Below are 22,831 nucleotides of genomic sequence, written 5' to 3'. Positions count from 1 at the left end.
TGACACAGACTGCATTGTCTAGAATTAAGCTTTTTTATACACCTCTGGTTATGTAATAATCACACAAAGCAGTAGTGACCCAAATCCTCCACTCAAAGGAGGTGTTAAACCTTGCTGCCCTCTGTTGGATTAGTTAAAGGGAGGGCGGCTGTTCTATGGAACAGCCTCCTTGCTATCATTTGGGGTTGAGGAATTAGGCTCAGGCTTTGGTCTAGAACAGTGGACTATATTGAGGGAAGATAACATATAAATCGAATCGTGATCAAGGACCCTAGAAACGTAATGCCACTCTTTAAAATCGATAGCTTTCCACCTGACGACATCCGATTGCAATGCAACGTCGCATTCTGGACAAGACGGCATGGGAGGTTCAGTTCAACTTCTCTCTGAAGTTGACGCTGTTCCGTACTGAATTTGTTGATATAAGTCCAATACAGCCCTGGTTGAATAAAACGACATGTAAATTGGATGGCTTACTACTTAATAACTATCGGACCGTTTCATGCATGTGTTTTTCTACCCTAATTCTCAAAGCCTTTATTTCTGATATTATCCAAATGTGTGTTCCCATATCATTGTTTAAAAAAAGTTATAAAGGTTTTATAAAGTAAAAGTATTTTTTAACACCCTGTATATACTTCGTGTGAATTTTAGCACAGTGGCTATAGGAAATGTTTACCGTACTGCAGAATGATAAAAATGAGGTGATAGGAATAATAGGTATTTTGAAGCCATTTTGACCAAAGCCCTTACATGCCTTTTTGTCTCAAATTAGCTTAGAAACCCGTAAGAACCAGCCACCTCATTATTATCATTCTTAGGGAATACTACAGCTCAATGGGTTATTTCCTTAAAATAAATGGCCTTTTTACTGTCTTCATTATCCAAAACTGAAGTTAAAACCAAAGTAATCAGATGGCAGCACTGACGTAATTAATGTTAAACAGATGTTACCTTAAACAGGTGTTACTGTTTAATAGGCATAAATGTCATTGAACTAATAGAAAGTTCAATAGCCGAGTGTGTAAAGCATGGAGCTTTCACACATGAGGTTATGTTTTGGCGTGGGTTCGTTTCCCGGTGAAGCCAACATATGAAAACTGGCCTATGCCAAGCTATGCGTCGGTTGTTTATGTCGCTGACAATCGGTTACCAAGGATGACAACTTCCTCTTGAGATTGTTGTCATTGTACAACGAGCAAACAAGTGTTTGCCGGTTGCCAAGGAAAGTGAGATTGTTGTCATTGTACAACGAGCAAACAAGTGTTAGCCGGTTGCTATCAAAACAAACTGTCATCGTTTGCGCATGTCCGTTGCCAAGATGACAGGAATTATTGGTAATGACGTGTATGTATGTTCAGCAGGGTGTAAGACAGCACAGATAATGCAATTTAATAAAGGCTTGTATGCAGCCAATCAAATCGTTACACGTTGGCATCGAGTTAAAGGCCTTGGCATAGAGTTGGCTTGACACGTATTGACTGCATGCCACCTAGAGTGTATGTGCATGATCAAGCCAACACACCTCTAGAAAAGTGGACTGGTCCGTCAGTACACAGAAGAATGCATGGCGTTGGTTACATCACAGAAAATAGCGTTTTATGTTAAGATAAAGTTTGCCAATGGCCTGTCTCTTAATCTACACATTTTAGGTGAACTAATAACTTTTTAATCATGCAATTACAGCGAGTAATAGCGTTGTTTTAATGCAAAATGCAACCGTCAATCCCCGGCGTCAACCCCGGTAACACGGCCATATTGACGCGGTTTTGTTTACAAGTTGAAACCGGGATATTTAGCGTGTTAAGCCAAGCATAACTACTAGACACGCAGATTAATATTTTAGGAATATTCTCTACAAGCTATTAAGAGCAGAAATGTAAGCATCGAAGCATTATTGGCCGGTAAAACAGGCAAAAACAACATTGTAACAGTCTCGCTAACTAGTATGGCGAAATGACAGATCTCCAAGTGCTTTTCCTAATGATATGTGAGCTAGGTGATGACGTCATGGCCGGGAATTTTGAACTACTGGTAGTCAATGCAAGTGTTTTTTAGAGGCCTGCTCTTGGAACTATTATTAATTTTACGAGTAAATAAATACAATATGACCACTGGATATTTATTAAATACAGATAGAGCACATATAATTCCACTCGGTTTGAAAGCTGAGAGGCAGCATCACATCATTACTCATAATCCCTCTTCTGCTAATCCAAAAGAAACTTTGTATGAATACCGGCATTGAGGGAGAATACATTTTTTGTACCCAGGTCTCTTTATTTGTCTGCTGATGTAACCATTTCTGGTGATTCTAAAAATAGTGTTGTAAATAATCTTGGTAGAAATCTAATCTCAAAGATGGTGGTTAAGTGGAACAGAGAAGATATTTGACCTTGACGAATACAGCCATTTTTCTACATTTAAAGATCTGTGGCTAACTGGAGAAGAAAGAAATGATAGAGTTTTTCAGGGTATTCAATCAGAAAATCTTAGAGAATTAAGATCGGGAGTAGCTGAAGCTGATGTCACTGGTGAAACAGCTAATGAAAAGACACTAAAGGAAGTGTTTGATAAGAAGTACAAAATACCATTAGATTTTGGATTATTCCACCATCATGCTCCATTTTACAAGTTTCCAATTCAAGAAGATGTGATTATTGAAATAAATTTAGCACCAAAGGAGGAAATCATAGTCACCGCAACCACAGCTAGCATGGGCTACAAACTTGAAAATATTTGTTTTGAATATGACACGGTTACTAATAAGATGATTGCAAATCAACTGAGCAACAAGTACAACTCTGGTTTCTCGATATTTTATGATTGGGTAGACCATTTTAAAACAGTTAATGTTACTGCTAATGAAACACTGATTAATGAGAACATCAACTTTCCAAGAATGTCAATTAAAGGATTATTGTTATTATTTGTGTCTGACTATGTAGATGGAGCTAGAGATTCAGAGAAGTTTGAAAACCCTAACATAAGTAAAGTACAAATCACAATTGAGGGTGTTGCCAATCAGGTGTTCCGAGAAGGAATGAGAATGATGGATCAATGGGAGGAGATCAAGAAACACTTCATGTCTGAAGATTTGAAGAAAACTCATGACTGTAACATGACAATGGAGAAATACTATGGTGATTCTAATCACTATGGTTTATGGTTGGACCTGAGAACTACTGAAGACAATAGATTACACGGATCAGGAAAGAAGCTCCAGAACACAAAATATGGTATTCAATTATCTATTACAAAGAAATATGGAAAGGGACCATACAAAATGCACATATTCGTGGTTTCTGATGCCCAGGTAAACATCCAGAATTCTCAGATTGCTTCACTCCAGCACTAAGGTGCTGCAAGAACAAAGTTCGCTACAACATTAGATTTTCATCCTAATTAAATGGATACACCTGGAAAGAAAGATATCATAAATACACTGTATCAAAGTTTACTGTTGGCATCAACAACAATTGGTTACTCTATGTTACTGAAAAGGTTCTTGAGAATCAATATCGGTCCCCCAAGTCAGGCCAACCTAGAGGAAATTATTAAACTGGGTGGAACTGTAGCTATTAGTAATGGAACATTAGAGTACCTTTACGATCAAGGAATCTTACCCAGAAATATTATGAAGTAAGAATAATTTACTTAACTAAATGGTAACTGTAATGAACATCGATTCCAGCGACTACCCGGATCAGAGTTCAAGTGATTTAACAGTCAATCTCAAGACTGAAATTCAAGATGCATGTAGCATCACTTTAACTTTTGCAGTAATACCTTGTACATTTTACAACATCAGTGCGGCCAGGGAGAATAACCGAATCAAAGTTAAGGGGTTTGATGTGGCAGAGATTACGCTACCAGAAGGTCTCTATGACCTACAGAGCTTTTCAAAAGTATTTGCGGAGAAGTTGAATGAAAATAGTATGAGTCGAGGTGCCGTCAGATTTGACCTTGAAGAACCAACAGGTAAGGCCATCTTACACTTCCTAAAGAGAAAAAATGAGGTGCATTATCAGATCTATTTTATTGGTAAAAGCAATGAGTTATTTGGCATGAAAACAGAATGGCCTTACCCTTCAGACAATAAAAGTAAGGATGATGTTGTAAGCGAGAAACCCATCAATTTTAGACCAATTAACCAATTTGTTTTTCACTGTGACATAATCGAATCTACTTGTGCATTAAGTAATGGTGAAACATCTGATGTGCTAACCACAAGACCAATAAAAGAAGCTAATTTTGGGGATTTAATAGCATACACCTTTGAGAAACCAATAGCAATTCCCTGTAAACCAAGATTCAATAAGCTGAATATTCGCTTAACGGATGAAAAAGGTGACATCATCGATCTTAATGGTCATGATGTACAGTACCAATTGGTATTAACACATCATTGAAATTAAATTCGTTGAAATTAAATGGCTGGCATTGCCATGTTATTTGGATCTGCAATAATCAATGGATTAGCATTTACTGGATCTGGTTAACTTTTCAAGTCACTAGATAAAAACGGTTATGAAGCTGAAGTGAAAAGACATGATTTGTCTCAGGAGCAATTACAAAAAGCTTCAACCGAATGGGAGGAGCATAGAAAGAGTACTATTGACTTTGTCAATCTTGAATTAAAGAGAGAAAGAGACGCTTCTATTGATTTTAACAATACTGATTCAGCACTTACTGTTTACAATCATTTACATCCCGATAGAACTATAGTACTACCTCAGAGACCACAATTAAGTGATTATTACCAACCTAGTGATGAAATGAAGAAATACGAGTACCTATGGATTATCCTAGGACTTAGTGGTTTAGGATTAATAATTTATTATTTTACTAGGGTTAGAAAGACTAAGACCATTGATGAGAAGCGGGACTAAGATTTTTGATGTGAAAGAGTAAATCCAAATGGATGTTGTAGTCTAATGATCAGTTTTGATCCTTTTTTCATCTTAAGTTCTTCTATGTAGTACTGTCTTTTCTCCTTAGGAATAACACTGTTTTCTTCTAAGGCATCTTTCATGGCTGATTCATCCTTATTAAAAAATAATACTAAAATTCTTATGTTCTCTCTGTAGTCCTTGACAACTGAATTGTACTTCTGAACTAGTAACCTAACAGTAAGATTGTAGTGCCTGCCAGAAAAGGCAAGATTACATGACTCGGACACCTTCTTTTTTGTGTCTCTCAAATTAGCACAGTCATCAATTAGGAATAATGTGTTAGAACCAGCAAAGGTCAGAGTAGCAAATTGAAGCACAAGGTCCAAATTACTGGCAACCGCTTCGGGATTAACTATGTAGACGCTCTTGTCTTGGTAAATCCATTTCCTGTCATATGTCTTATTGTTGAAATATGTTGGACAGAAAATGACTATGTCTTGGAATTTGTGTCGATACTCCTTTTCTAAGAGGTCAAGGGCAAAATATGTCTTACCACAATTGGTGACACCAGAAATTAGCATGTTATGCGGCTCGTAAATAAATACTTCACCCATTTAAATGGATGTAAAGGATGACACACAGCAGTATCTAAGGGATTTGTACTACAACCCCGAGAGTCCCGTGGCTTACAGTTCTTTGAGTAAGATGTGGAAACAGGTCAAGGAAGATGGTAAACTTATTAAACAAAAAGAAGTTAAAGAATTTCTAGAAACACTACCAACTCACCAACTACACAAACCGGCCATTAAGAAATTCACCTTCAGGAAAACAATGGTATCGTACATCGATCAACAGTGGCAAGCCGACCTGGTTGACATGCAGAAACTCGAGAGTAAGAATAAAGGTTTCAGATTCATTTTAACAGTAATTGACCTATTCAGTCGCTATGCTTGGGCTATGGCCGTTAAGAGCAAGAGAGGAGAAGAAATCAGAGATGCATTTAAATGATATTTGAGGAAGCTAAACCAACGAAAATCCAGTTTGATGACGGTACATAATTCTACAACAAACACTTCAAGGAACTCTTAACAGAAAATGACATCGAATGGTTCTCTACAAAATCTGATAAGAAGGCAAAATCTGATAAGAAGATTCAACAGGACTCTTAAAGAAAAAATGTGGCGTTATTTCACTGCTAAGGAGACAGACAAGTGGATTGACGTACTGGATGACTTGGTCAGTGGCTACAACAACACTTTTCACTCATCAATAGGTATGAAACCTGTAGACGCCAGAAAGATGGAAAACGAAGGAGCTGTGTGGTACAATATTTACGGTCTTCACCTCAAAAAAACCTTTGGTGATCCAAAGTACAAAGTAGGTGACAGTGTAAGAATTTCAAAGTACAAGTCCATTTTCGGTAAAGGTTACATGCCCAACTTCACTGAGGAAGTATTCCAAATCAAACAGATCATCTTCACTCACCCTATCGTCTACAAACTTGAAGATTATCATAAAGAGGAAATTCAAGGATATTTCTATGAAGAGGAATTGAGTTATGTTCCTAATCCTGACCAGCTAGAGTACAAGATAGAGAAAATCTTGAGGCGCAAGACCAGTAAAGGCAAGAAATATGGATTAGTGAAGTGGAAGGGATACAGTGATAAATTCAATGAATGGTTACCAATTTCAGGAATAAAAAGCCTAAAAGTCTAAATCCTAAAAGTCTAAAAGCCTAAAAGACTAAAAAAAACATAATTTAAAAAGATTTTATCCTTTAAATTGAGAGTCAAATGGAAGGACAAACAACAGTGAACTATTATGGTACTGTCAATGTTAATCAGTATCCTGTTAATCAGTATCCTGTTAATCAGTATCAACCAGTAGTTTCAGGGCCTACATTTAAATGTGTTAAGTGCGATGTAACAAAACCTGAAAGTGAATTTGAAAAGAACAGACGTAATAAACTACTTGATTACTGTAAAGAATGTGGTTCAACTGAAATCAAGGGATGTAATAAATGTTATGAAAATAAATTACTAAGTGATGGTGAATTTGGTAAAAATGGAAATAGAGGTAACTGTAGATCATGTTTTAATTCATATTACAAAAAGGATTACCTTGACCAAAATGGTAATAGAGACAGACACAAAATTAGGGTCGGTCTTAACCGCATTTCTAAGGGAGAGTGTACTGGTAATTCATCATTCAATCTAGGATGTACAGACAGTTTCTTCTCACAGTGGTTAGAGTACCAGAGGAGTCTATCTCCAATAGTAGAAGAAGAGTTGGATCATGTCTTACCAATCAAGGAATTCAAAGATAAACCTGAACTGTGCTTTGCTTGGTTTAACATTCGACCAATGTCTAAAACACAAAACAGGCAGAAGAGTTCCACAGTCGATTTGAGTATTTTCAAAGAGCAATTGGACCGCTCATTTAACTTTATGGTCAATAAGCGTAATGAAAACTGGTTTGACTATCGAGACCAAAACGTGATAAACGAGTGGAGAAGGATAACAAACCGGTATTTTTGGGATAACCCAGAATTTAACGATATCCTTCTACTTAATTAATTTTCATCTTTATCTTCATCTGAATAAATGAATAGAACTTGGGGTTACACAAAACGCCCACGTAATTGGAAAGAAAGATTAGAACGATTTCATAGAGAATTAGATACAGAAGTAGAGTCAAAGTTGGAGTCTGGTCCCGAAAAACCTTTAAAACCTGCTGGGTCTGCTGGGTCAGAAAAACCTGCTGGGCCAGAAAAACCTTTAAAATTTAAGGTACTTCAAAAACCTGTAGCGTCTGCAAGATCAACACTAAACACTAGAAATGTCAGAACAACTAATTCTAGTTATTCCCACTTATTAAATGGATGGAGACAACAAGGTTTATCCAGATTTAAGTAATTTAAACTCTGAAAGTCAATTAAACTATGAAAGGTCTGAAAAGCATACAGAAAGTAACCCTCAGGCTTTCAGACTACAACAAATATGTGATGTTAAGAGTTTCTTAGAAAGCGAGATTGAATTTAGAAGAAAGATATTTTCAAAGTACAAAAAAGCATTTAGCGTAATTACTGGCATTAGTCATAGTCTTAATTTTGTAAGCGTTGCGGCTGGCTCAGTTGGTGTGTCTGCACTGGCTGGTGTCATCACAGCACCGATAGGTTTTGCACTTGGTGGAGTGACCATTGGTAGCGCCATTATCTCCTCAGCCCTAAGTTGGAAGAAAAAAGATATCCTGAAGAAAATTGAAAAACATGAGAAGATTGGAATGTTGGCAATTTCAAAACTTAACTCCATCAATGACTTGGTAAGTAAGGCCATGAGTGATTCGCACATTTCAACAGATGAGTTAACCTTGATTCTCAAAGAAAAGGAAAAATACATTGCTATGAAAAATTCCATCAGAAAAAAACGGAGGGAGGCAAGTTCAGCTGTTGATGTGGAATCTTTAAAGAAGACTTTTTTAGAAGAAGGAAAAAAACTGGCACAAACAAAGATGATAGAGAAACTGAAGTCACAGTAAATCAAACAGGACTAAATAGTCCTAATACTAATATGGTGTATCACTATCACTATCACCATGACTTCGGTGTTAGGGGTGAATTTCTGCCAGTGCCACTACCATCAGCGCCACCATATTCATTAGTTTAATAAAGATTTTGCACTCAAGCGAAGTTTGAATCGCTGTAATCTATGTAGCCTTCATAATACATTCCAAATGGTAACGATCTTATTCCATCTTCAAGTATGAACCTCTTATCATCAAAAGGACTGAGGCTTTTTTTGTCAACTTCTTCCAAATAGATTTGGTGTTTATCTGATCTTAAGTGTCTCATCTTGTGGTAAAATGACATACTCTTTTCAAGACAATCAACATAGTCATCAAATGAGATATCTCTCTTTACTACATTCTTGGCAATGCCCTTTAATTTCTTAGAATCGTAATCTTTTGTCGAGCCTTGCTCTCCAGACAGAGTCTTGGTCCTGTAAGCGTACATCTTACTTCTCAGGGCAATGAATTCAGTCATCTCGACTCCTCCTAACTCATCCTTGAAATAACCTGGCACCTTCTTCTTACTGGTGTCATAGAGTGGGGTTTTTTTTTTGATAATTACTGAAGTCAAAATAGTGTTTCAACTCCTTTAAGTCTTTAGTTAAGTCATCAGTATTAATGTTAAGTACAAAGGAATCTGTATCTAGATACAGTAGTTCAATATTTTTCTCACCAAGTACGGTTGAAGAACTTCATAATAGAATTCATACATTAATAATTAGACAATTCAAGTACTGAAGCTCCTATGTAGATTGGTTTGTTGAATTTCATTGATGTTTTCCTCATGCTAATAGCAGCATTCTGTTCGTCAAATACGCATATCGATGAAAACCTGGGATTGGCCATTACACTCCTGGCTCTCTCCCCGTCCGTTACCAATTCTATTTCCACCCTGTTCCTTACATTCTCACAAGTCTTTCCGTAGAAAGCATTATTCATGAGCTTGAAATAGTCTTTCTCAAAATCAGTCTTAGAATCCATACGTCTTTTAGTATTAAAATCAATGTATGGTGCTAACCACTTTGATTGTTTAAAACATATCACCGAATGAACCCTCTTAAGTACCATTCCGTGCTTGAGGTAAAATTGTAGCATTCTGTAATGCACTATGTAATTAGTTTTATCCTTTTGTGTTAGTATTAGTTTCTCTACATTTGATATTTTATCATCGCCCAGTAACTCTCTCTGGTAAGGACTTAATTCATCATCTTCAATAAAGAGAGATTCGGGACAGAATGGAAAGTTCCTTGACTTAAATTTAATATTTCCTGGATACTCCAAATCAACCTCTAAGAAGTAGCCTACTTCACTATCACTTGGAATTGCCATAATCTGCTCTTTACTGATAACATTCATGTTAAGTGGATCAATATCTATCATTTCAAAACTACCATAGGGTTGAGGTTCCATCATGGACCATCCGTAAAGATTGTTTGCGTCTACGTAGAGTAGTTTGTGGTGTTCATCTGCCTTGACATGTCTTGTTCCCATAACACCCGAAATTCCACCTCGTATTGCTTTCTCAAAAGTAAGTAAGATGTTGGTATCACACGGCGGTTCAAATCACCACAAATTGTGTGTTTTAGTTTTCTAGGCCACAGCAGTGATAATCATCAGCGGAAACGGGGTCACTGTCATCTCCTTGGCAATACCTTTGTTTCAAAATGGCGGCCATGAATAGAATAGTGTGAGGTCTGCCACTTCTAATGACTAATAAATGTTTGTCTCTAAGTGAACTTTGTGTTTTCTTGTTTACTGCTTCCCGTATCACATATCTGATCATTAAGGTCAAATTCTTTTCTTGCTTCTCATTCTTAAAAGTGGTTTACACGTGGCATGACTGTAGCATTGGATTATGTGTGGTTTCCTCATGAAAGTGGATAATCTAGCATAAAATTTTGGGGGGTTCTCTGGTTCTGAGGCCAATTTTGTTTCTTTTATTCAATAAAGGATATCCTCAAATTTCGGAATATATCAGCATTAGTCTGTTAGGATTTGGATATTTCATGAATTCAAGGTTATTTTGAACACCCATTGTCAAGGTACCTGTAAGTAGATTTTTCACTACTCTTGTAAATTTTGTGTCTTTTCCTTTTCTTTAAGCTTGATTTCATGTTGATATGTTTTCTTTTTGTTGTTTCATTGTTTGTTGCATGCATTATTTTGATATCATTGCATTGTAATATGTCATTTTAACCCCTTTTTCACCATGCACGATCAAATTACTCATTTGAACAATATTAATAGGGTGTGCAGAATATGTCTGAGACCAGCACAATCACCAAGTCAAGTTCAGAAAAGAAAGTCACCTCTTTTGTGCAATAACTATGTAGGAGGGATTTCTTCCACCTGGTGTTTAGATATTCGGTGTGACGTTGCAGGGCAACACCCAGATAAATTGTGCATGCTGTGCTATATCTTCATGAAGAAATATTCACCAGATTCATCTGTAGTTGCAGAGCAGAGAGTTTTGGCTGCTGATAATGAGCGGTTATTCACTCCATTCCTTCCAACTGAGGAGTCATGTAAAGTCTGTGTCAAAGTTGCTATTTATAAAAGGGGTGGGTGTAATGCGAGAGAAAAAAAGAAAGCAGGGCGACCCAGTAAGAAGAAACTAGACTTTGTTCTAGAAGATGCAGCAGATGGGATTTTTCAGCATTTATTTCCAGCTCATGAACAACGTATTCCCCTGTTAGGTGAATATGAAATTGTCGGTTTATCAGAGGAATTAAGTTCTACTTTTATTTGCTGTGTGTGTTCGAACATATATCACCCCCAGTCAGTCATAACCCCATGCCAGCATGTATTTTGTTCATCTTGTTTAAGCGTTTTGTTTTGCAACGCAAGGCTCAGTACAATCAGTTGCCCTGATTGTAAAAGTAAAATTAGTTTCTGTGATATTAAATCGGTTCCTGACAGGTATTGCACTTGAAAGTACAATGTAAACTCTGTGGTGTTCAAAATAACCTGAATCATATTCAAAAACATGAGTGCAAGAAAACCCCTGAAAATGACAGCATTCTTGGTTTTCCACAAATTTCTACTCCGCCATCCACTCCTGCACACATTCCCGAACCTGACATGCCAGACCCACAAGAACCTGACATGCCAGAACCACAAGCACAACCTGACATGCCAGAACCACACACTCCTGTCATGGCAGAACCACAACCTAGAATAGCATTCCTCCATGGACAAGCAAAGACAACACCACTAGGTCCGGAGGAAGAATGCCTGTTGACTAGCCTTGTCCGCAGGAAACTCCAGTCATCTGCCAACAAGAAATTTCTAGTGTGTAAAACTGGAGGCCAGGTATGTATAATTCCTTTTTGTTCATGAAAATGTTATTTCAAATTTTCTCAAGTACCCAATTCAGTCTGTTGATTTGAAACTCTGCGAGTACCAATAGTCAAAATACTATTTACAAGTTGATTCATCCTGATTACAGCCGATGTGTTTTAACAAACACATCAAACCTCGCAAGCCAACTGACAAGGTATCTTCTCCTATAAAACGTTTGCAATCAAGAGAGATTGAAAAAACACGCAAGTTCGTCAGTGGAGGGAAGTCTCTTCTGCAACTTGGAAGAGAGCTCCGTGTCAAGACCAAAATATCGAAGCAGCTAATACTAGACCATGCAGGACTTAAAGTCGCCAAATTGGAAAGACATCTGCAATTGGCAATGAAATCGACGGTTGGTCTTTCTTGGAGACGGTCAAGAAAGTTAAAAAAGTATGATCAGTTTATAATAGCATCGTTTTCCGAATTTCTGAAAGTTAGAGTTTGTTTAAAATATAAATATTGTTCAGAATACATGTTTCTTATTTTATTCTCTACAGGTTTTTCAAAGCAATAGGGGTCAAATATGAAGGCGAAGGGGCGGCAAGAGATTTACAGAAATCACTTGTAGGTGACAACATCCGTGCAGAGATGGTTTTGTTCCAAGTGAGAGATGACCATTCTCCCGACAGCATTGGTGGTTACACCCTAAGGAAGGCTCCATACGCATATGCAGTTAGCCTGGAAAACTTGGTCTGTGATCACTTGGATGCCCATCTTAAGTAAGTCCCAGCATAATTATCCATTTCCCTGCAAATTGAAAGTTCCTCTTTTTGCCATTTAACTTCTCAATTTCATCACACACTTTGGTACTTGTAACGGTAGTATGTCTATTTTGCAGGCTTGGTAATTTGAGGTGGCATGGAAACATGCCAAAAGATGAGATTTGGTTAAAGATTGGCGGTGATAAGGGAGGGGACACAGTCAAGCTAGAGTTCCAAATAGCAAATGTGGAGAACCCAAATGCTGCTGCAAATACAACTGTATATTGCTATTATGAAGGCAGCGACAGTTACACGAACTTGCAGATAGCCTTTGACAGGTTCAAGGAAGACCTAAAAAATCTGCGACTCTCTGCATGGAGGTAGGTCCTTATTTCGACTATATTTCTTTTTAATTTATATTATACCTTTACTAGTAGCACTCAGTTTTTACCCAAGCTCCCTCCGTTTCGGGCAAAATCTGGCATGTTTTTTGATAGTATTCTTTTTTACTTTCAGCGACAAGGAAATCAGAATGTTCCTTTTGGCGACTACGAGTTTTTAACTAAGGTTTACGGGCTAAGCGGAGCATCTGGTAAGCAAAACAATATGTTGTATTTTCTACATTGTATGCTGTCAAAACACTTATATATTTCTATATTATGTATCATATGAAACAATCAGAAGTTGCCAATCTGATTTTTAGGTCGTCATCCCTGCCTTTGGTGTGAAGTGACCAGTCAACTCCGTTGGGTGCAAGAGGACATGCAGCAAAACGATCAAAGCACACATTAACTCGTGATCACCGTCGATTCTTGAATGAAGGAAAGGGGATGATAAAAGATGCCAAAAACTACAACAATGTCATCAATGAAAAACTAATTGGTATTCGTTTAAACCAGGTAAGGGATCAGTTTCACTTCAATGACTTGAAACAAATGCTTAACACATTTAATTTCATAAAAAAACTTTATTATTGGTTATTCATTTTACCTGCAAGCATTTTGTTCTTTTTTAGGTGTGTGTCCCCTACCTCCACATTCTGCTGGGTGTTGTTAAGAAGCACCATGAAATGCTAGAAGAGGAATGCCACACCCTCGATCTGCTAATTGCAGAAGACCAGGCCAGGCATGGTGGTCTTACCAATGAGGAAGGCCTTTATGCCACCTATGTTGAGAGTGTAAGGCGCTTACAGAAATTAGAAAGCAGAATCAGCCGGAAGAAAGCTGTTCTTGAACAGTATGATGAGAATACCACAATAGGACAGCTTGCTCAGCAAACTGGAGACAAAAGATCATTAGAAAAAAGAATAGAAAAGCTTGTGAGTATACAAACAGTTTCATTGTTAGTTCATTGAGAAACAGTACCAGGTTGGGTGTATTCAATAACAATTTCCAATATATTTTCACCATGTACCGGCATCTTTTTTTCAGGAAAAAGAAAAGACAGACTTGCAAAAAACTGCTGTGTTACATAAAGGAACAGGGAAGGTGGCATCAGAGCTGGATGTCGTGCTGAACCGACACAATATCTGCAGACAAGCCTATCATGGGAAAAGCTTGATTGGAAATCACTGCGCACATTACCTCAAGGTAAGCCCATCACACTGATATCAATGGATTTAAATTTCTTACACTCCTTAATATAACCTAAATGGTAAAGTAATTAATATTATTCTTTCGTTTCTTTTAGCCTGTAGTCTTTGAAGATCTAGGAACAAGTCTTATGGAAAAAACAGCAGAACTAAGTGGTGACGCTGACATTAACCAAAAGGCTGAAGTTATTGCTGAAAAATTCAACACCCTGAATTCCTTGCTTTCTGAAGTTCATGAGAAGGTTGGCCACGCCAAGCCAGTCCCTGAAGACGAGATACAGATGATCGGTAAATACTTACATCATTTTGATGAGTCAGTTAATTTACTGTGTTTGATATTCATTGAATCATTGCGATTTTGATTTCAGTATAGATTATAACATTCATAAGAATAAAACCTTGTTTTTTTCAGAAGTGTGCATTCAGAAATATCTGAATTTCTACCGAAGACGACTCAAAGGAAGAATCTTCCCAAAGCTTCATTTTCTTGAAGACCATGTTGTTGCATGGATAAAGTTATGGGGCTTTGGTATGGGTCTGATGGGGGAACAAGGCGGCGAGTCAATCCATGCAGAAATTAACAGAATTCAGAGGATTAACTGTGCAGTTTCGAACAAACTTCAAAAGTATGCTTCTATCCTAAAAGAGCACCATACTCACAACCATCCAGAACTGAAGAAGAAGGGAGCCGAGGTGTGCGGATCGAATCAGAAAAAGGGAACAGGAAAGCTTAAGAAGACAGACAATTTGGATGACTAGTTTGAACACTTATAAACCTGCTTGGTGATTGAATACTGAATTGAATGCCTGATCTGAAGTGTGATCTGTCAGTTTTCTATTTTATTCTGTGCTTAAAGCTATTGCACCTTATGTTCGTTGTGTGAATTTATACAATATCAGTTTTAATTCTTCTGGGAATTTCGGTTTTAACAGAAAGAAGATTATGATATTGATTACAATGTAAGTTTGTGCATTGTGTGGCTTCGATGGAGTTCATTTGTTATAACCAATAATGAATTTGATTTCCAGACATTTCATCATCAGATTTTTTAATTTCAGATATTAAAAGTAGTGGTTTAACGTACTATGTTTTTGCTGTCAAATTTACAAAAACCTGTTCATTTGATATTTAAATACATAATGAATGTTTCTGTCATTTTATACACCATTGTAACACTGTTAAACATCAATATTACCCACAGTATACATTGACCAATAATGCCAACATTTGATGTGCAAGCGGTCACAGACTGAAATGGAGCAACTTTCAATTGCAAAAGTTGATCAGGGAAGTAAATCCTAACACCAAAGTTTTTACTGTTTCTGAAAGATGAAAATATTCTCTTGATTATGGTAACTAAATTGTGTTCATAAGAACCAGAGATCAGTCATCAAAAGATTAATTAAAACACGCATAATTTACATGCAGAAAAATACTCGCAGAAGTTCACTTGCTTGTAGCTCAGTAACTACTGAACCGATTGCAGTGATTCAAACACCCAGTAATAGCCTGGAATGTCTATTTCAAGACACACACTGTCCCACCTTGGTAACCCCATCCAGGAAGCAAGTAAAAATAGAATAATATGTGAGCCCCAGTCATGCGAGGTCAGCAGTTGATTGTCTGAACTCCAAGTAAGCCAGTCAAGATCATTGGAATGCGATAGGTAATTACTATGGCCTAGAAACTAAAACACACACACTGAACCGCCGTGATCAGTCAGTAGTTCTAGGTTTATTCATGTGTACTTCAAACCAGCTTGCCAGGTTAGGCCTGGTGCCAAGTAACAGTGACATGGATCTATCTGAAAGTAGTTCAAATTGACATCCCTGAATTTCTCAAATAAATCAGCTAAAAGGATCACATCAGTTTTGAGGTAGAGGTCAATGAACTCACCGTGATTCCTGATCTTGAAATGATCCCATATTACCTTAGCCTCATCATAGGCAGAATCAGGTGCCATTTCATTTTTCAATTCGTCAAAAACATAGACTTTTCTAGGTAAGTGACATTGTAGCTTTCATGTGATGTGTAAAAAGAGTAAGGTACTGAACCCTTCTTCCTCAATAGTTTAAAATCAATGGTATTTGGGAACTTCTGTCTCGTAATTTTAAAGTCATCATCCAGCATTGATTTGGTTATGTTGTCTAAACTGGACTGCATGAATCTGTACGAGTCCAAAAACCTGAAACAACCGAACTGAAATGAGATGTATTCCTCTGCTGTTTTGGCAAGTAATTTCAGTTTCTTGTACTTCGGTAGTTTAGTCATTAAGTCTTTGATAAACAGGTGTGAATCATAATTACTAAGATTGTGAAAAAATACTGGAACGAACATGGCTTTATTTTCATTCAAATTGCATGAGCTGTGAGAAGCACCTCGATATCTACCACTGTAGTGATCGTGATCCTTGACCTTGTCATATCCTAAAGGTTGATTACAGTAATAACATTGTGTTTCTAATTGATATTTATGCCAGTCGGACTTCGTCCTGAGAGCAGAGCTCGAGTCTTCATCTGTCATTGTTAGAGGAAAGTTACAGTTCAATAAATTAGAGAATTGTTCTTCCAGCCTGATTAACCAGTTACAGAACACATCTACAACATCAGCACCCCTGTGAGACACATACTGGCTACTGTAAAGTTGTGGGTAGTCTGAGTGAACATAAACACCAGCAGCTGATGCATGTTGTTTGAATAGTTTTTTAGTGGTAACAGTGGTATCTGTCTGAGTTGTGTTATCATTGACTGTTGTGCTTATCGCTTCGAAATCAGCATAGATTACAAAGGGAACTCTATTTTTAAATGAGTGTTTTTCAAATTTAAGCTGTGACCATTTACTGTTAGGTGGAGGCAGACTGATCTTACAGTAATCGTGTTCTCCACATTTCTTTTTATGATTGTCTAGTGTAGACTTCCTGTAAAAGTAATTCATGCATCTCCTGCAAAGATACACTCTATGAGCGAGTGACCTGAAGAAAAGATTGATGTCTCTTATGTACATGAAATGGTCCTTGAAATAGAGCAGATCAATGACATCATCATCGTCATAATTCTTGGACAGGTAGAGAGGTTCTAGTTTTGCGGCATAAATGCTTTTAGCCCATTCGTTCTCTAACTTGAACACATTAATTTTGAGATTATTATCACTCTCTATCTTAGGGATATCCTTTTGAATACATACAGGAACTGAGTCTATTTTGATATCAGTAGTTTTCGAACTCTGTTCTCGTGACGAAGTCATTTCTAGCATATCAGTAGTGATATTGAGTGTACTCTCAGGATTTTCTTTTAGATATTTAGCGGCCAATAAAGACCAGAGAAAACATTTATTGTCATTCGACTCCACATTGATTACAGCTTTTGTTTTAAATGGTAATTTAGTGTAATGACCACCTTTACACCTCTTGTAAGAACAGATGGTCATGTTACAAGACTCTATTTTGTTCAGTGTAAGTCCAGACCCTTGAAAGTACCTTTCCTCAATCTGTGTCTTAATGTAGTTTAACTGGTTGGTTATGGCATAAATTGCCTGGTTCCTTGAAATTATGCTTTCCATTGGAGACTGTATGGGGTGTGTTACACTTTCACCTTGACGATCAAACTGAGCAAATACTGATATGCTTATTTTGTGATGGTAATCATTGAGTTGAAATAATACCTCCTCTAATTTATCTCTGTATTCATACACTTGTTTAGCTTCTCTGTCAATCTTCAAACTAATGGTGACTACAGGCTTGCCAAATTGTTTTACTATTTCTCCTCCACTCACTTTCTTTATGCCATCTAGCTCATTTTCCTCAAATGCAAGTTTCTTATCCATACTTTTAGTGATCAGTGATGGGGCTCGGGGTTGAGCAATAGGGACATAATCCGGATTTAATTTGGTCAGGTGACCTTTGGTTCTCCTGTGAATGGCCATATTATTGTATGATATGTACCTATCAGTCATTCTATTTTATTAGACTAAAATTTATCAAATTCAATAAATCTCTTGAATTAAATAGAAATGGACTTCATAATCAGTGAACAAGAATGTAATGAAGCCAAATTTGAGTACTACTTAACAGACCAATTAGACATAAAATCCATTACTTTGAAATCGATAACCTTTTACAATTCATGGTGGACAGGTGATTTTCTACCAGAGGGAGTCAGGATTTTCTCATTTCTAGTCGAAATAACCGGAATTACAACAAATGAGCCCGTAGATAAACAATAATGGTGTATGGATGAATTTAGGACATTATTTGCTCCTGGACTTGAAACAGATACACTTGAAAAGGAAGTCATGAAAATTTGCGAACGGCATTTGGAAAATGAATCTACCACAACTAAAGACACCATTACTAAATACACATTTCCATACTCTCGACATTTTAGTTTAAGTGAGTTTTGTGAGGTATGGCAAAAATACATAAAAGAAATTGGAATTAGCCACATGAAAATTTACTGTGATAACAATAATTACATAACCCTTGAACTTACAGAGGATAAAGAGTACCCTCTGAAAGTAGACAAGTTAGATAAAAATGAAAAAATCAAGATTGAGAGAAACACAGAAGGTTTTCAAATAAGCAAAACCATAAGAGAGTTGATAAAAAAACAGCTCACAGTGGTGAATGAGTGGTTTGGCTTTAAGCAAACTAAATTCACCAAGAAAGGAAAATACCACTCCACAAGACCACTCAACTTTTACAGGAAATATCTATTCCTGCAAGCTAATTTGGTTGACAAAGCTAAGACCCTCTACAACAATAAACCATCTGACATTTTCTGCATCATACCTGTAGAAGATGGTGACCAAATAAAAATGCAGCGATACGAACCGAATTGTAAGAAAACGATAAATAAGTGTACTAATCACATAAAATTCGAAATCACTGATGAGAATGGTAAGCTAGTTAATTTCAGAGGAACAGAGGTTTCTTTAGAGTTAAGAATAGAGTTAAACTCTTGTGGTGAAGACAAGCACCTCGGACCACCTGATGAGATCATTCCATTAAAGGAATAGTACATTTCTTCTCTTTAACTACAGGTTTAACAAGAGGGCTAATTGACCCCTTCCTGAGTGATCCCTTCATGACTGCTTCATTCAAGCCTGATCGCTGCTCTTTACTTAATTTTTTAGGAAGTTTCTTAAACATGATAAATGATGCTAAAATAATTGCACCTAAACCTACATAGACATAGGTATTACTGGTAGATTCATGCAGTGATACATCAGTATTTTGAGATTGTGGTTCTTCTTCCTCTACTTCTTCTTCCTCCTTTTCCACAACTCTGTTGTTTGGGGAGGAGTACTGTACTTTAAATGTCGTCTTATCCTTTTTTATCATCTTAAATTCCTGAGATCTTCTACCCAGTTCTCTAGACCATGCTAATTGTTTCTCTGATCGAGGTTTCTTAGACACTGAAACTTTAGTAGTATCAGTTACAGTTTCAAGTTCCATTTATATTGGCCGAATAAATTCGAAATATGATCTCATGACCAGGTTAATTTAGTCTTCTTTATCATCACTATCTGTGATATCTAGACTTTCATCTATTGGTTTGTCACATTCAGAGACAGTCATATTTGGTGTATTCATTGATGATTCCTCATGACAATGGCCTAAAGTAATAAGTGTTGTTGAAGCAAGTGCCGTCAATGCTCCCATTTTGATACTGAACCATCCAAGGCATTTGTCAAGTTCATTGGTAACGATGTAATCATTTCTGAGGTCATGGTAAAGATCATCCTCGTCATCTATTGGTAATAACCACCTTGATAATTTAGTGTAAGCTTTAAGTACTGTCTTACCCAAAGAATCATTAAGTCTGGCAGCCATCTTTGTCATGTAGATTCTATGGTGTTTTAAGAGTTCCTTTTCTGTCATAGTATCTAAGTCATTTAAAGTTAGTTGTTTATTAAGTAAATACTTGCTTTTCTCAGTTGCAACTAAAATTTCTAAGTCTTGTTTGGCTTTAAGGCCACTATCAGTCAAATAGTTCAAATTTTGTTGATTGCTACTTGAACCTTGTTGATTGCTAGTTGATCCTAGTTGGCAACTAGAATTGACTATTCCTTGACTAGGAGTAACTAAATTTGAACTATTCAACTGCTTGTCTGAAACTTGTTGATTTGTAGTGCAGTTCTGTTGAAAGTTAGTACTGTTCTGTTGGTAACTACCAGTGTTCTGTTGGTAACTACCAGTGTTCTGTTGGTTAGAAGCCCCGACTCGAGCTATGCTCTCAGGACTGCGTCCGACTGGGTTTTGATTGATAACACCAATATGTTTCATTTGTTGTTCAATTACAGATGATGTCAGACTATTCATTTGCTGATTGTTCATTTAAAATAATAGAAAAATGAGTGTTAAGTGCAAAATGCTGTTTTCACAAGTTTATTGCACTTAACACTAGCTGGTGCTAACTTAATACTACTGATGCAGTTAATGTCTCGACCTGCACTAGCACTCAATAAAACGTCAAACTGCTTGTCAATATCCTGGTCATATTCCTTCTCAACCTTGTAATTCTGGAAGAAAATACTTTGAGTGAAATCATACCATAATCTCTCCAAATCATTAACTCGCTCCTTGTTGGTTAAAAAAGGTATAAATATTACATAATCAATTTTCATCGTTTTAAAGGCTTGGTGTAAAAATACCTTGTAGTTAATTGTGACCTTCACACCACAGTAATGCAGAAATCTAAGGAAAGCATAGTACACTAGTCTAAGGTCAGTGATATTCTCATCTGTTAATTGGGGTTTACCAATAGCCCTGTTGATAAATTCAATGGCAAGAAATCAGTCATATTCCCCACAGTGAAATGCAACAAGTATGGCCTCGCCATGTAACCCCTTTTCCCGTAACTTAGAGGGGAGAGTGTTAATACCCATTTTTAAAGCTAAGTGGACTGTACTTTCATATCTCTGCTTACTAAGACATTTTCTGTGACTTGAAAAGTAGCACTGTAAATACACTTCCACAAAGTCCTTTAAATATTTGAGAACCGATTCAGACAAACGTCTACATCCAAGCTTTCTAAGAATAATGTCAAAATAACGAATCTTGTTGTCAATATTGATCTCAAGAGTCTTAAAATCATCATCATAACTGTTTGCATTACAAACAATGCAGAATTGATACTTCACAGTTTTAGCGGCGTTCCTGGCTAAATTTAATTTTTTTGATACTCAAAAAGTGTCCAACGTTTGCAATTACGGCAGAATTGGGCATTAGTGTTGGTACTGACGTCATATTCTTTCATTCTTGGCAGGACTACTTTGTGTGTCTCAGTAGGCTTATCAAATTTCCCACTGTCATAATTCTTGCTGTCATTTTCTTCACTGAAATTTCTATCCATGGCCCTAGGACGAATGAATCCTTTAAGATTCTCATTGTTCCACTCACTAGAATAATAATCTTTTAATGAGATGTATTTATTCATATTTACATGATAATTATTTTTTTAAACATTGTTTTTGATAGAAGGTCATCTAAGACCTTTTACGTAATTTTAAGGCTTTAACACCCCCAATTAAACCATAGATTATGGAGCTCACAATAGCAATAACTGCTATGATCAGATGTTCAGCTAGAAAGCCAACAGCAGCACCAACTGTTTTCAGTAGAAATGAAACTAAAGACCCTATTATTCCAGGTAACGCCGCAGCTGATTTCTTGGCCAGTTCTTTTAGCCATTCAGCAAACTTCTTGAGACCTTCTTTTACTTTATCTGATATTGATGGTTTTGGTCCTGGCCCAGGTTCTGGTGTAGGTCCTAGAGTTGGGTCTGGTCCTGGAGTTGGGTCTGGTCCTAAAGTTTGTTTTACAGATTTAGTGGCACCACTTAAAGCACTACTGATACAGAGACCTAGAGTTGTAAATGTCATTACAACAGCTGTTATTATGGGGCTAATGGTTACACCATACGTCTTAAAAAGTAACTTTATTCTGTCCTTTAGAGGAATAGTTGAATCTGGTTTCTTTAGAACATCAACAATTAAACGTTTAATTCTTCTAGTTTGTGACTCCCTGTCATTGTCTTACCTCCATACCTTTGACATTTCCTCATGCAATTTGTCATTTAGTTCATCTATTTGCTTTTTCAACTCCCCCGTATCTTTAGAACCTTCTTCTACATACTTTACATAGTCTCTTGTTAAATTATTAAGTTTTTTTTCTAATTCCTCTATTTGCATGTCCTTATCCATCCTTACTGCAGCTAGATCATCACCAGCCTCTTTTAACCCTCTAAGTTTTCTCAAAGCGTATTCTGTAAAACCAAATGCCCTTAATTCTTCATCAGTAGCATCTATCAGTTTATCTATTGGTTGGTTTGAACTGTTTACCTCATTAATTAGTGACTGTGTTTCAACAGCTTGAGTTGATACCGGTTGTGGTTGACTTACTGGTTCCTGGCCTTCCATAGGTGCCATTCTAGGTCCTACCATAGGTGCTGGTTCATCAGGTGCAATCATACCTTTTAAATAATTAACAAAATTAGTACCAAACTTATACTTTAATGTGCTTTCAGCAAAGAATTTACCATCACCCTTAGTTAAAGGAATGATCCAGTATTTCTGTTTATTAAAAGGATTAGTGACTGGTTCAATATTTTTCTTTTGTGGTTCTGTAAAGTTTGCGAGTTCTTCATCTGTTGGTAAGAAGCAAGGATATTTGTTGTACACATAAATACGTGATGCTAGATTACTCAGTTTGTTAGGGTCATATTTCCATAACGTC

The 22,831-nt window shown here is 36.8% G+C and overlaps 2 protein-coding genes and 1 long non-coding RNA gene across 5 annotated transcripts in view; all 3 read left to right on the top strand.

Annotated features, from left to right (window-relative positions):
• LOC135494600 (uncharacterized) overlaps window positions 1-22,831 on the top strand; it is a 439,372-nt gene that overhangs the window by 66,808 nt on the left and 349,733 nt on the right. The window lies entirely within an intron of this gene.
• On the top strand, window positions 11,544-13,067 carry LOC135495002 (uncharacterized). The gene is made up of 5 exons (XM_064783388.1): window positions 11,544-11,774; window positions 11,911-12,011; window positions 12,302-12,523; window positions 12,643-12,885; window positions 13,022-13,067. Exons 1-5 carry the CDS (start codon window positions 11,544-11,546, stop codon window positions 13,065-13,067), a joined length of 843 nt encoding a protein of 280 aa, XP_064639458.1.
• LOC135495001 (uncharacterized) lies at window positions 13,081-14,855 on the top strand. The gene is made up of 6 exons (XM_064783387.1): window positions 13,081-13,097; window positions 13,209-13,404; window positions 13,521-13,823; window positions 13,936-14,094; window positions 14,195-14,384; window positions 14,509-14,855. Exons 2-6 carry the CDS (start codon window positions 13,336-13,338, stop codon window positions 14,853-14,855), a joined length of 1,068 nt encoding a protein of 355 aa, XP_064639457.1. The 5' UTR covers window positions 13,081-13,097; window positions 13,209-13,335.

Source organism: Lineus longissimus, chromosome 10 (assembly GCF_910592395.1).
Source record: "Lineus longissimus chromosome 10, tnLinLong1.2, whole genome shotgun sequence".
Lineage (NCBI taxonomy): Eukaryota > Metazoa > Nemertea > Pilidiophora > Heteronemertea > Lineidae > Lineus > Lineus longissimus.
The sequence above is the reverse complement of the archived record's forward strand: the minus strand, read 5'-3'. Positions and strand labels throughout refer to the sequence as shown.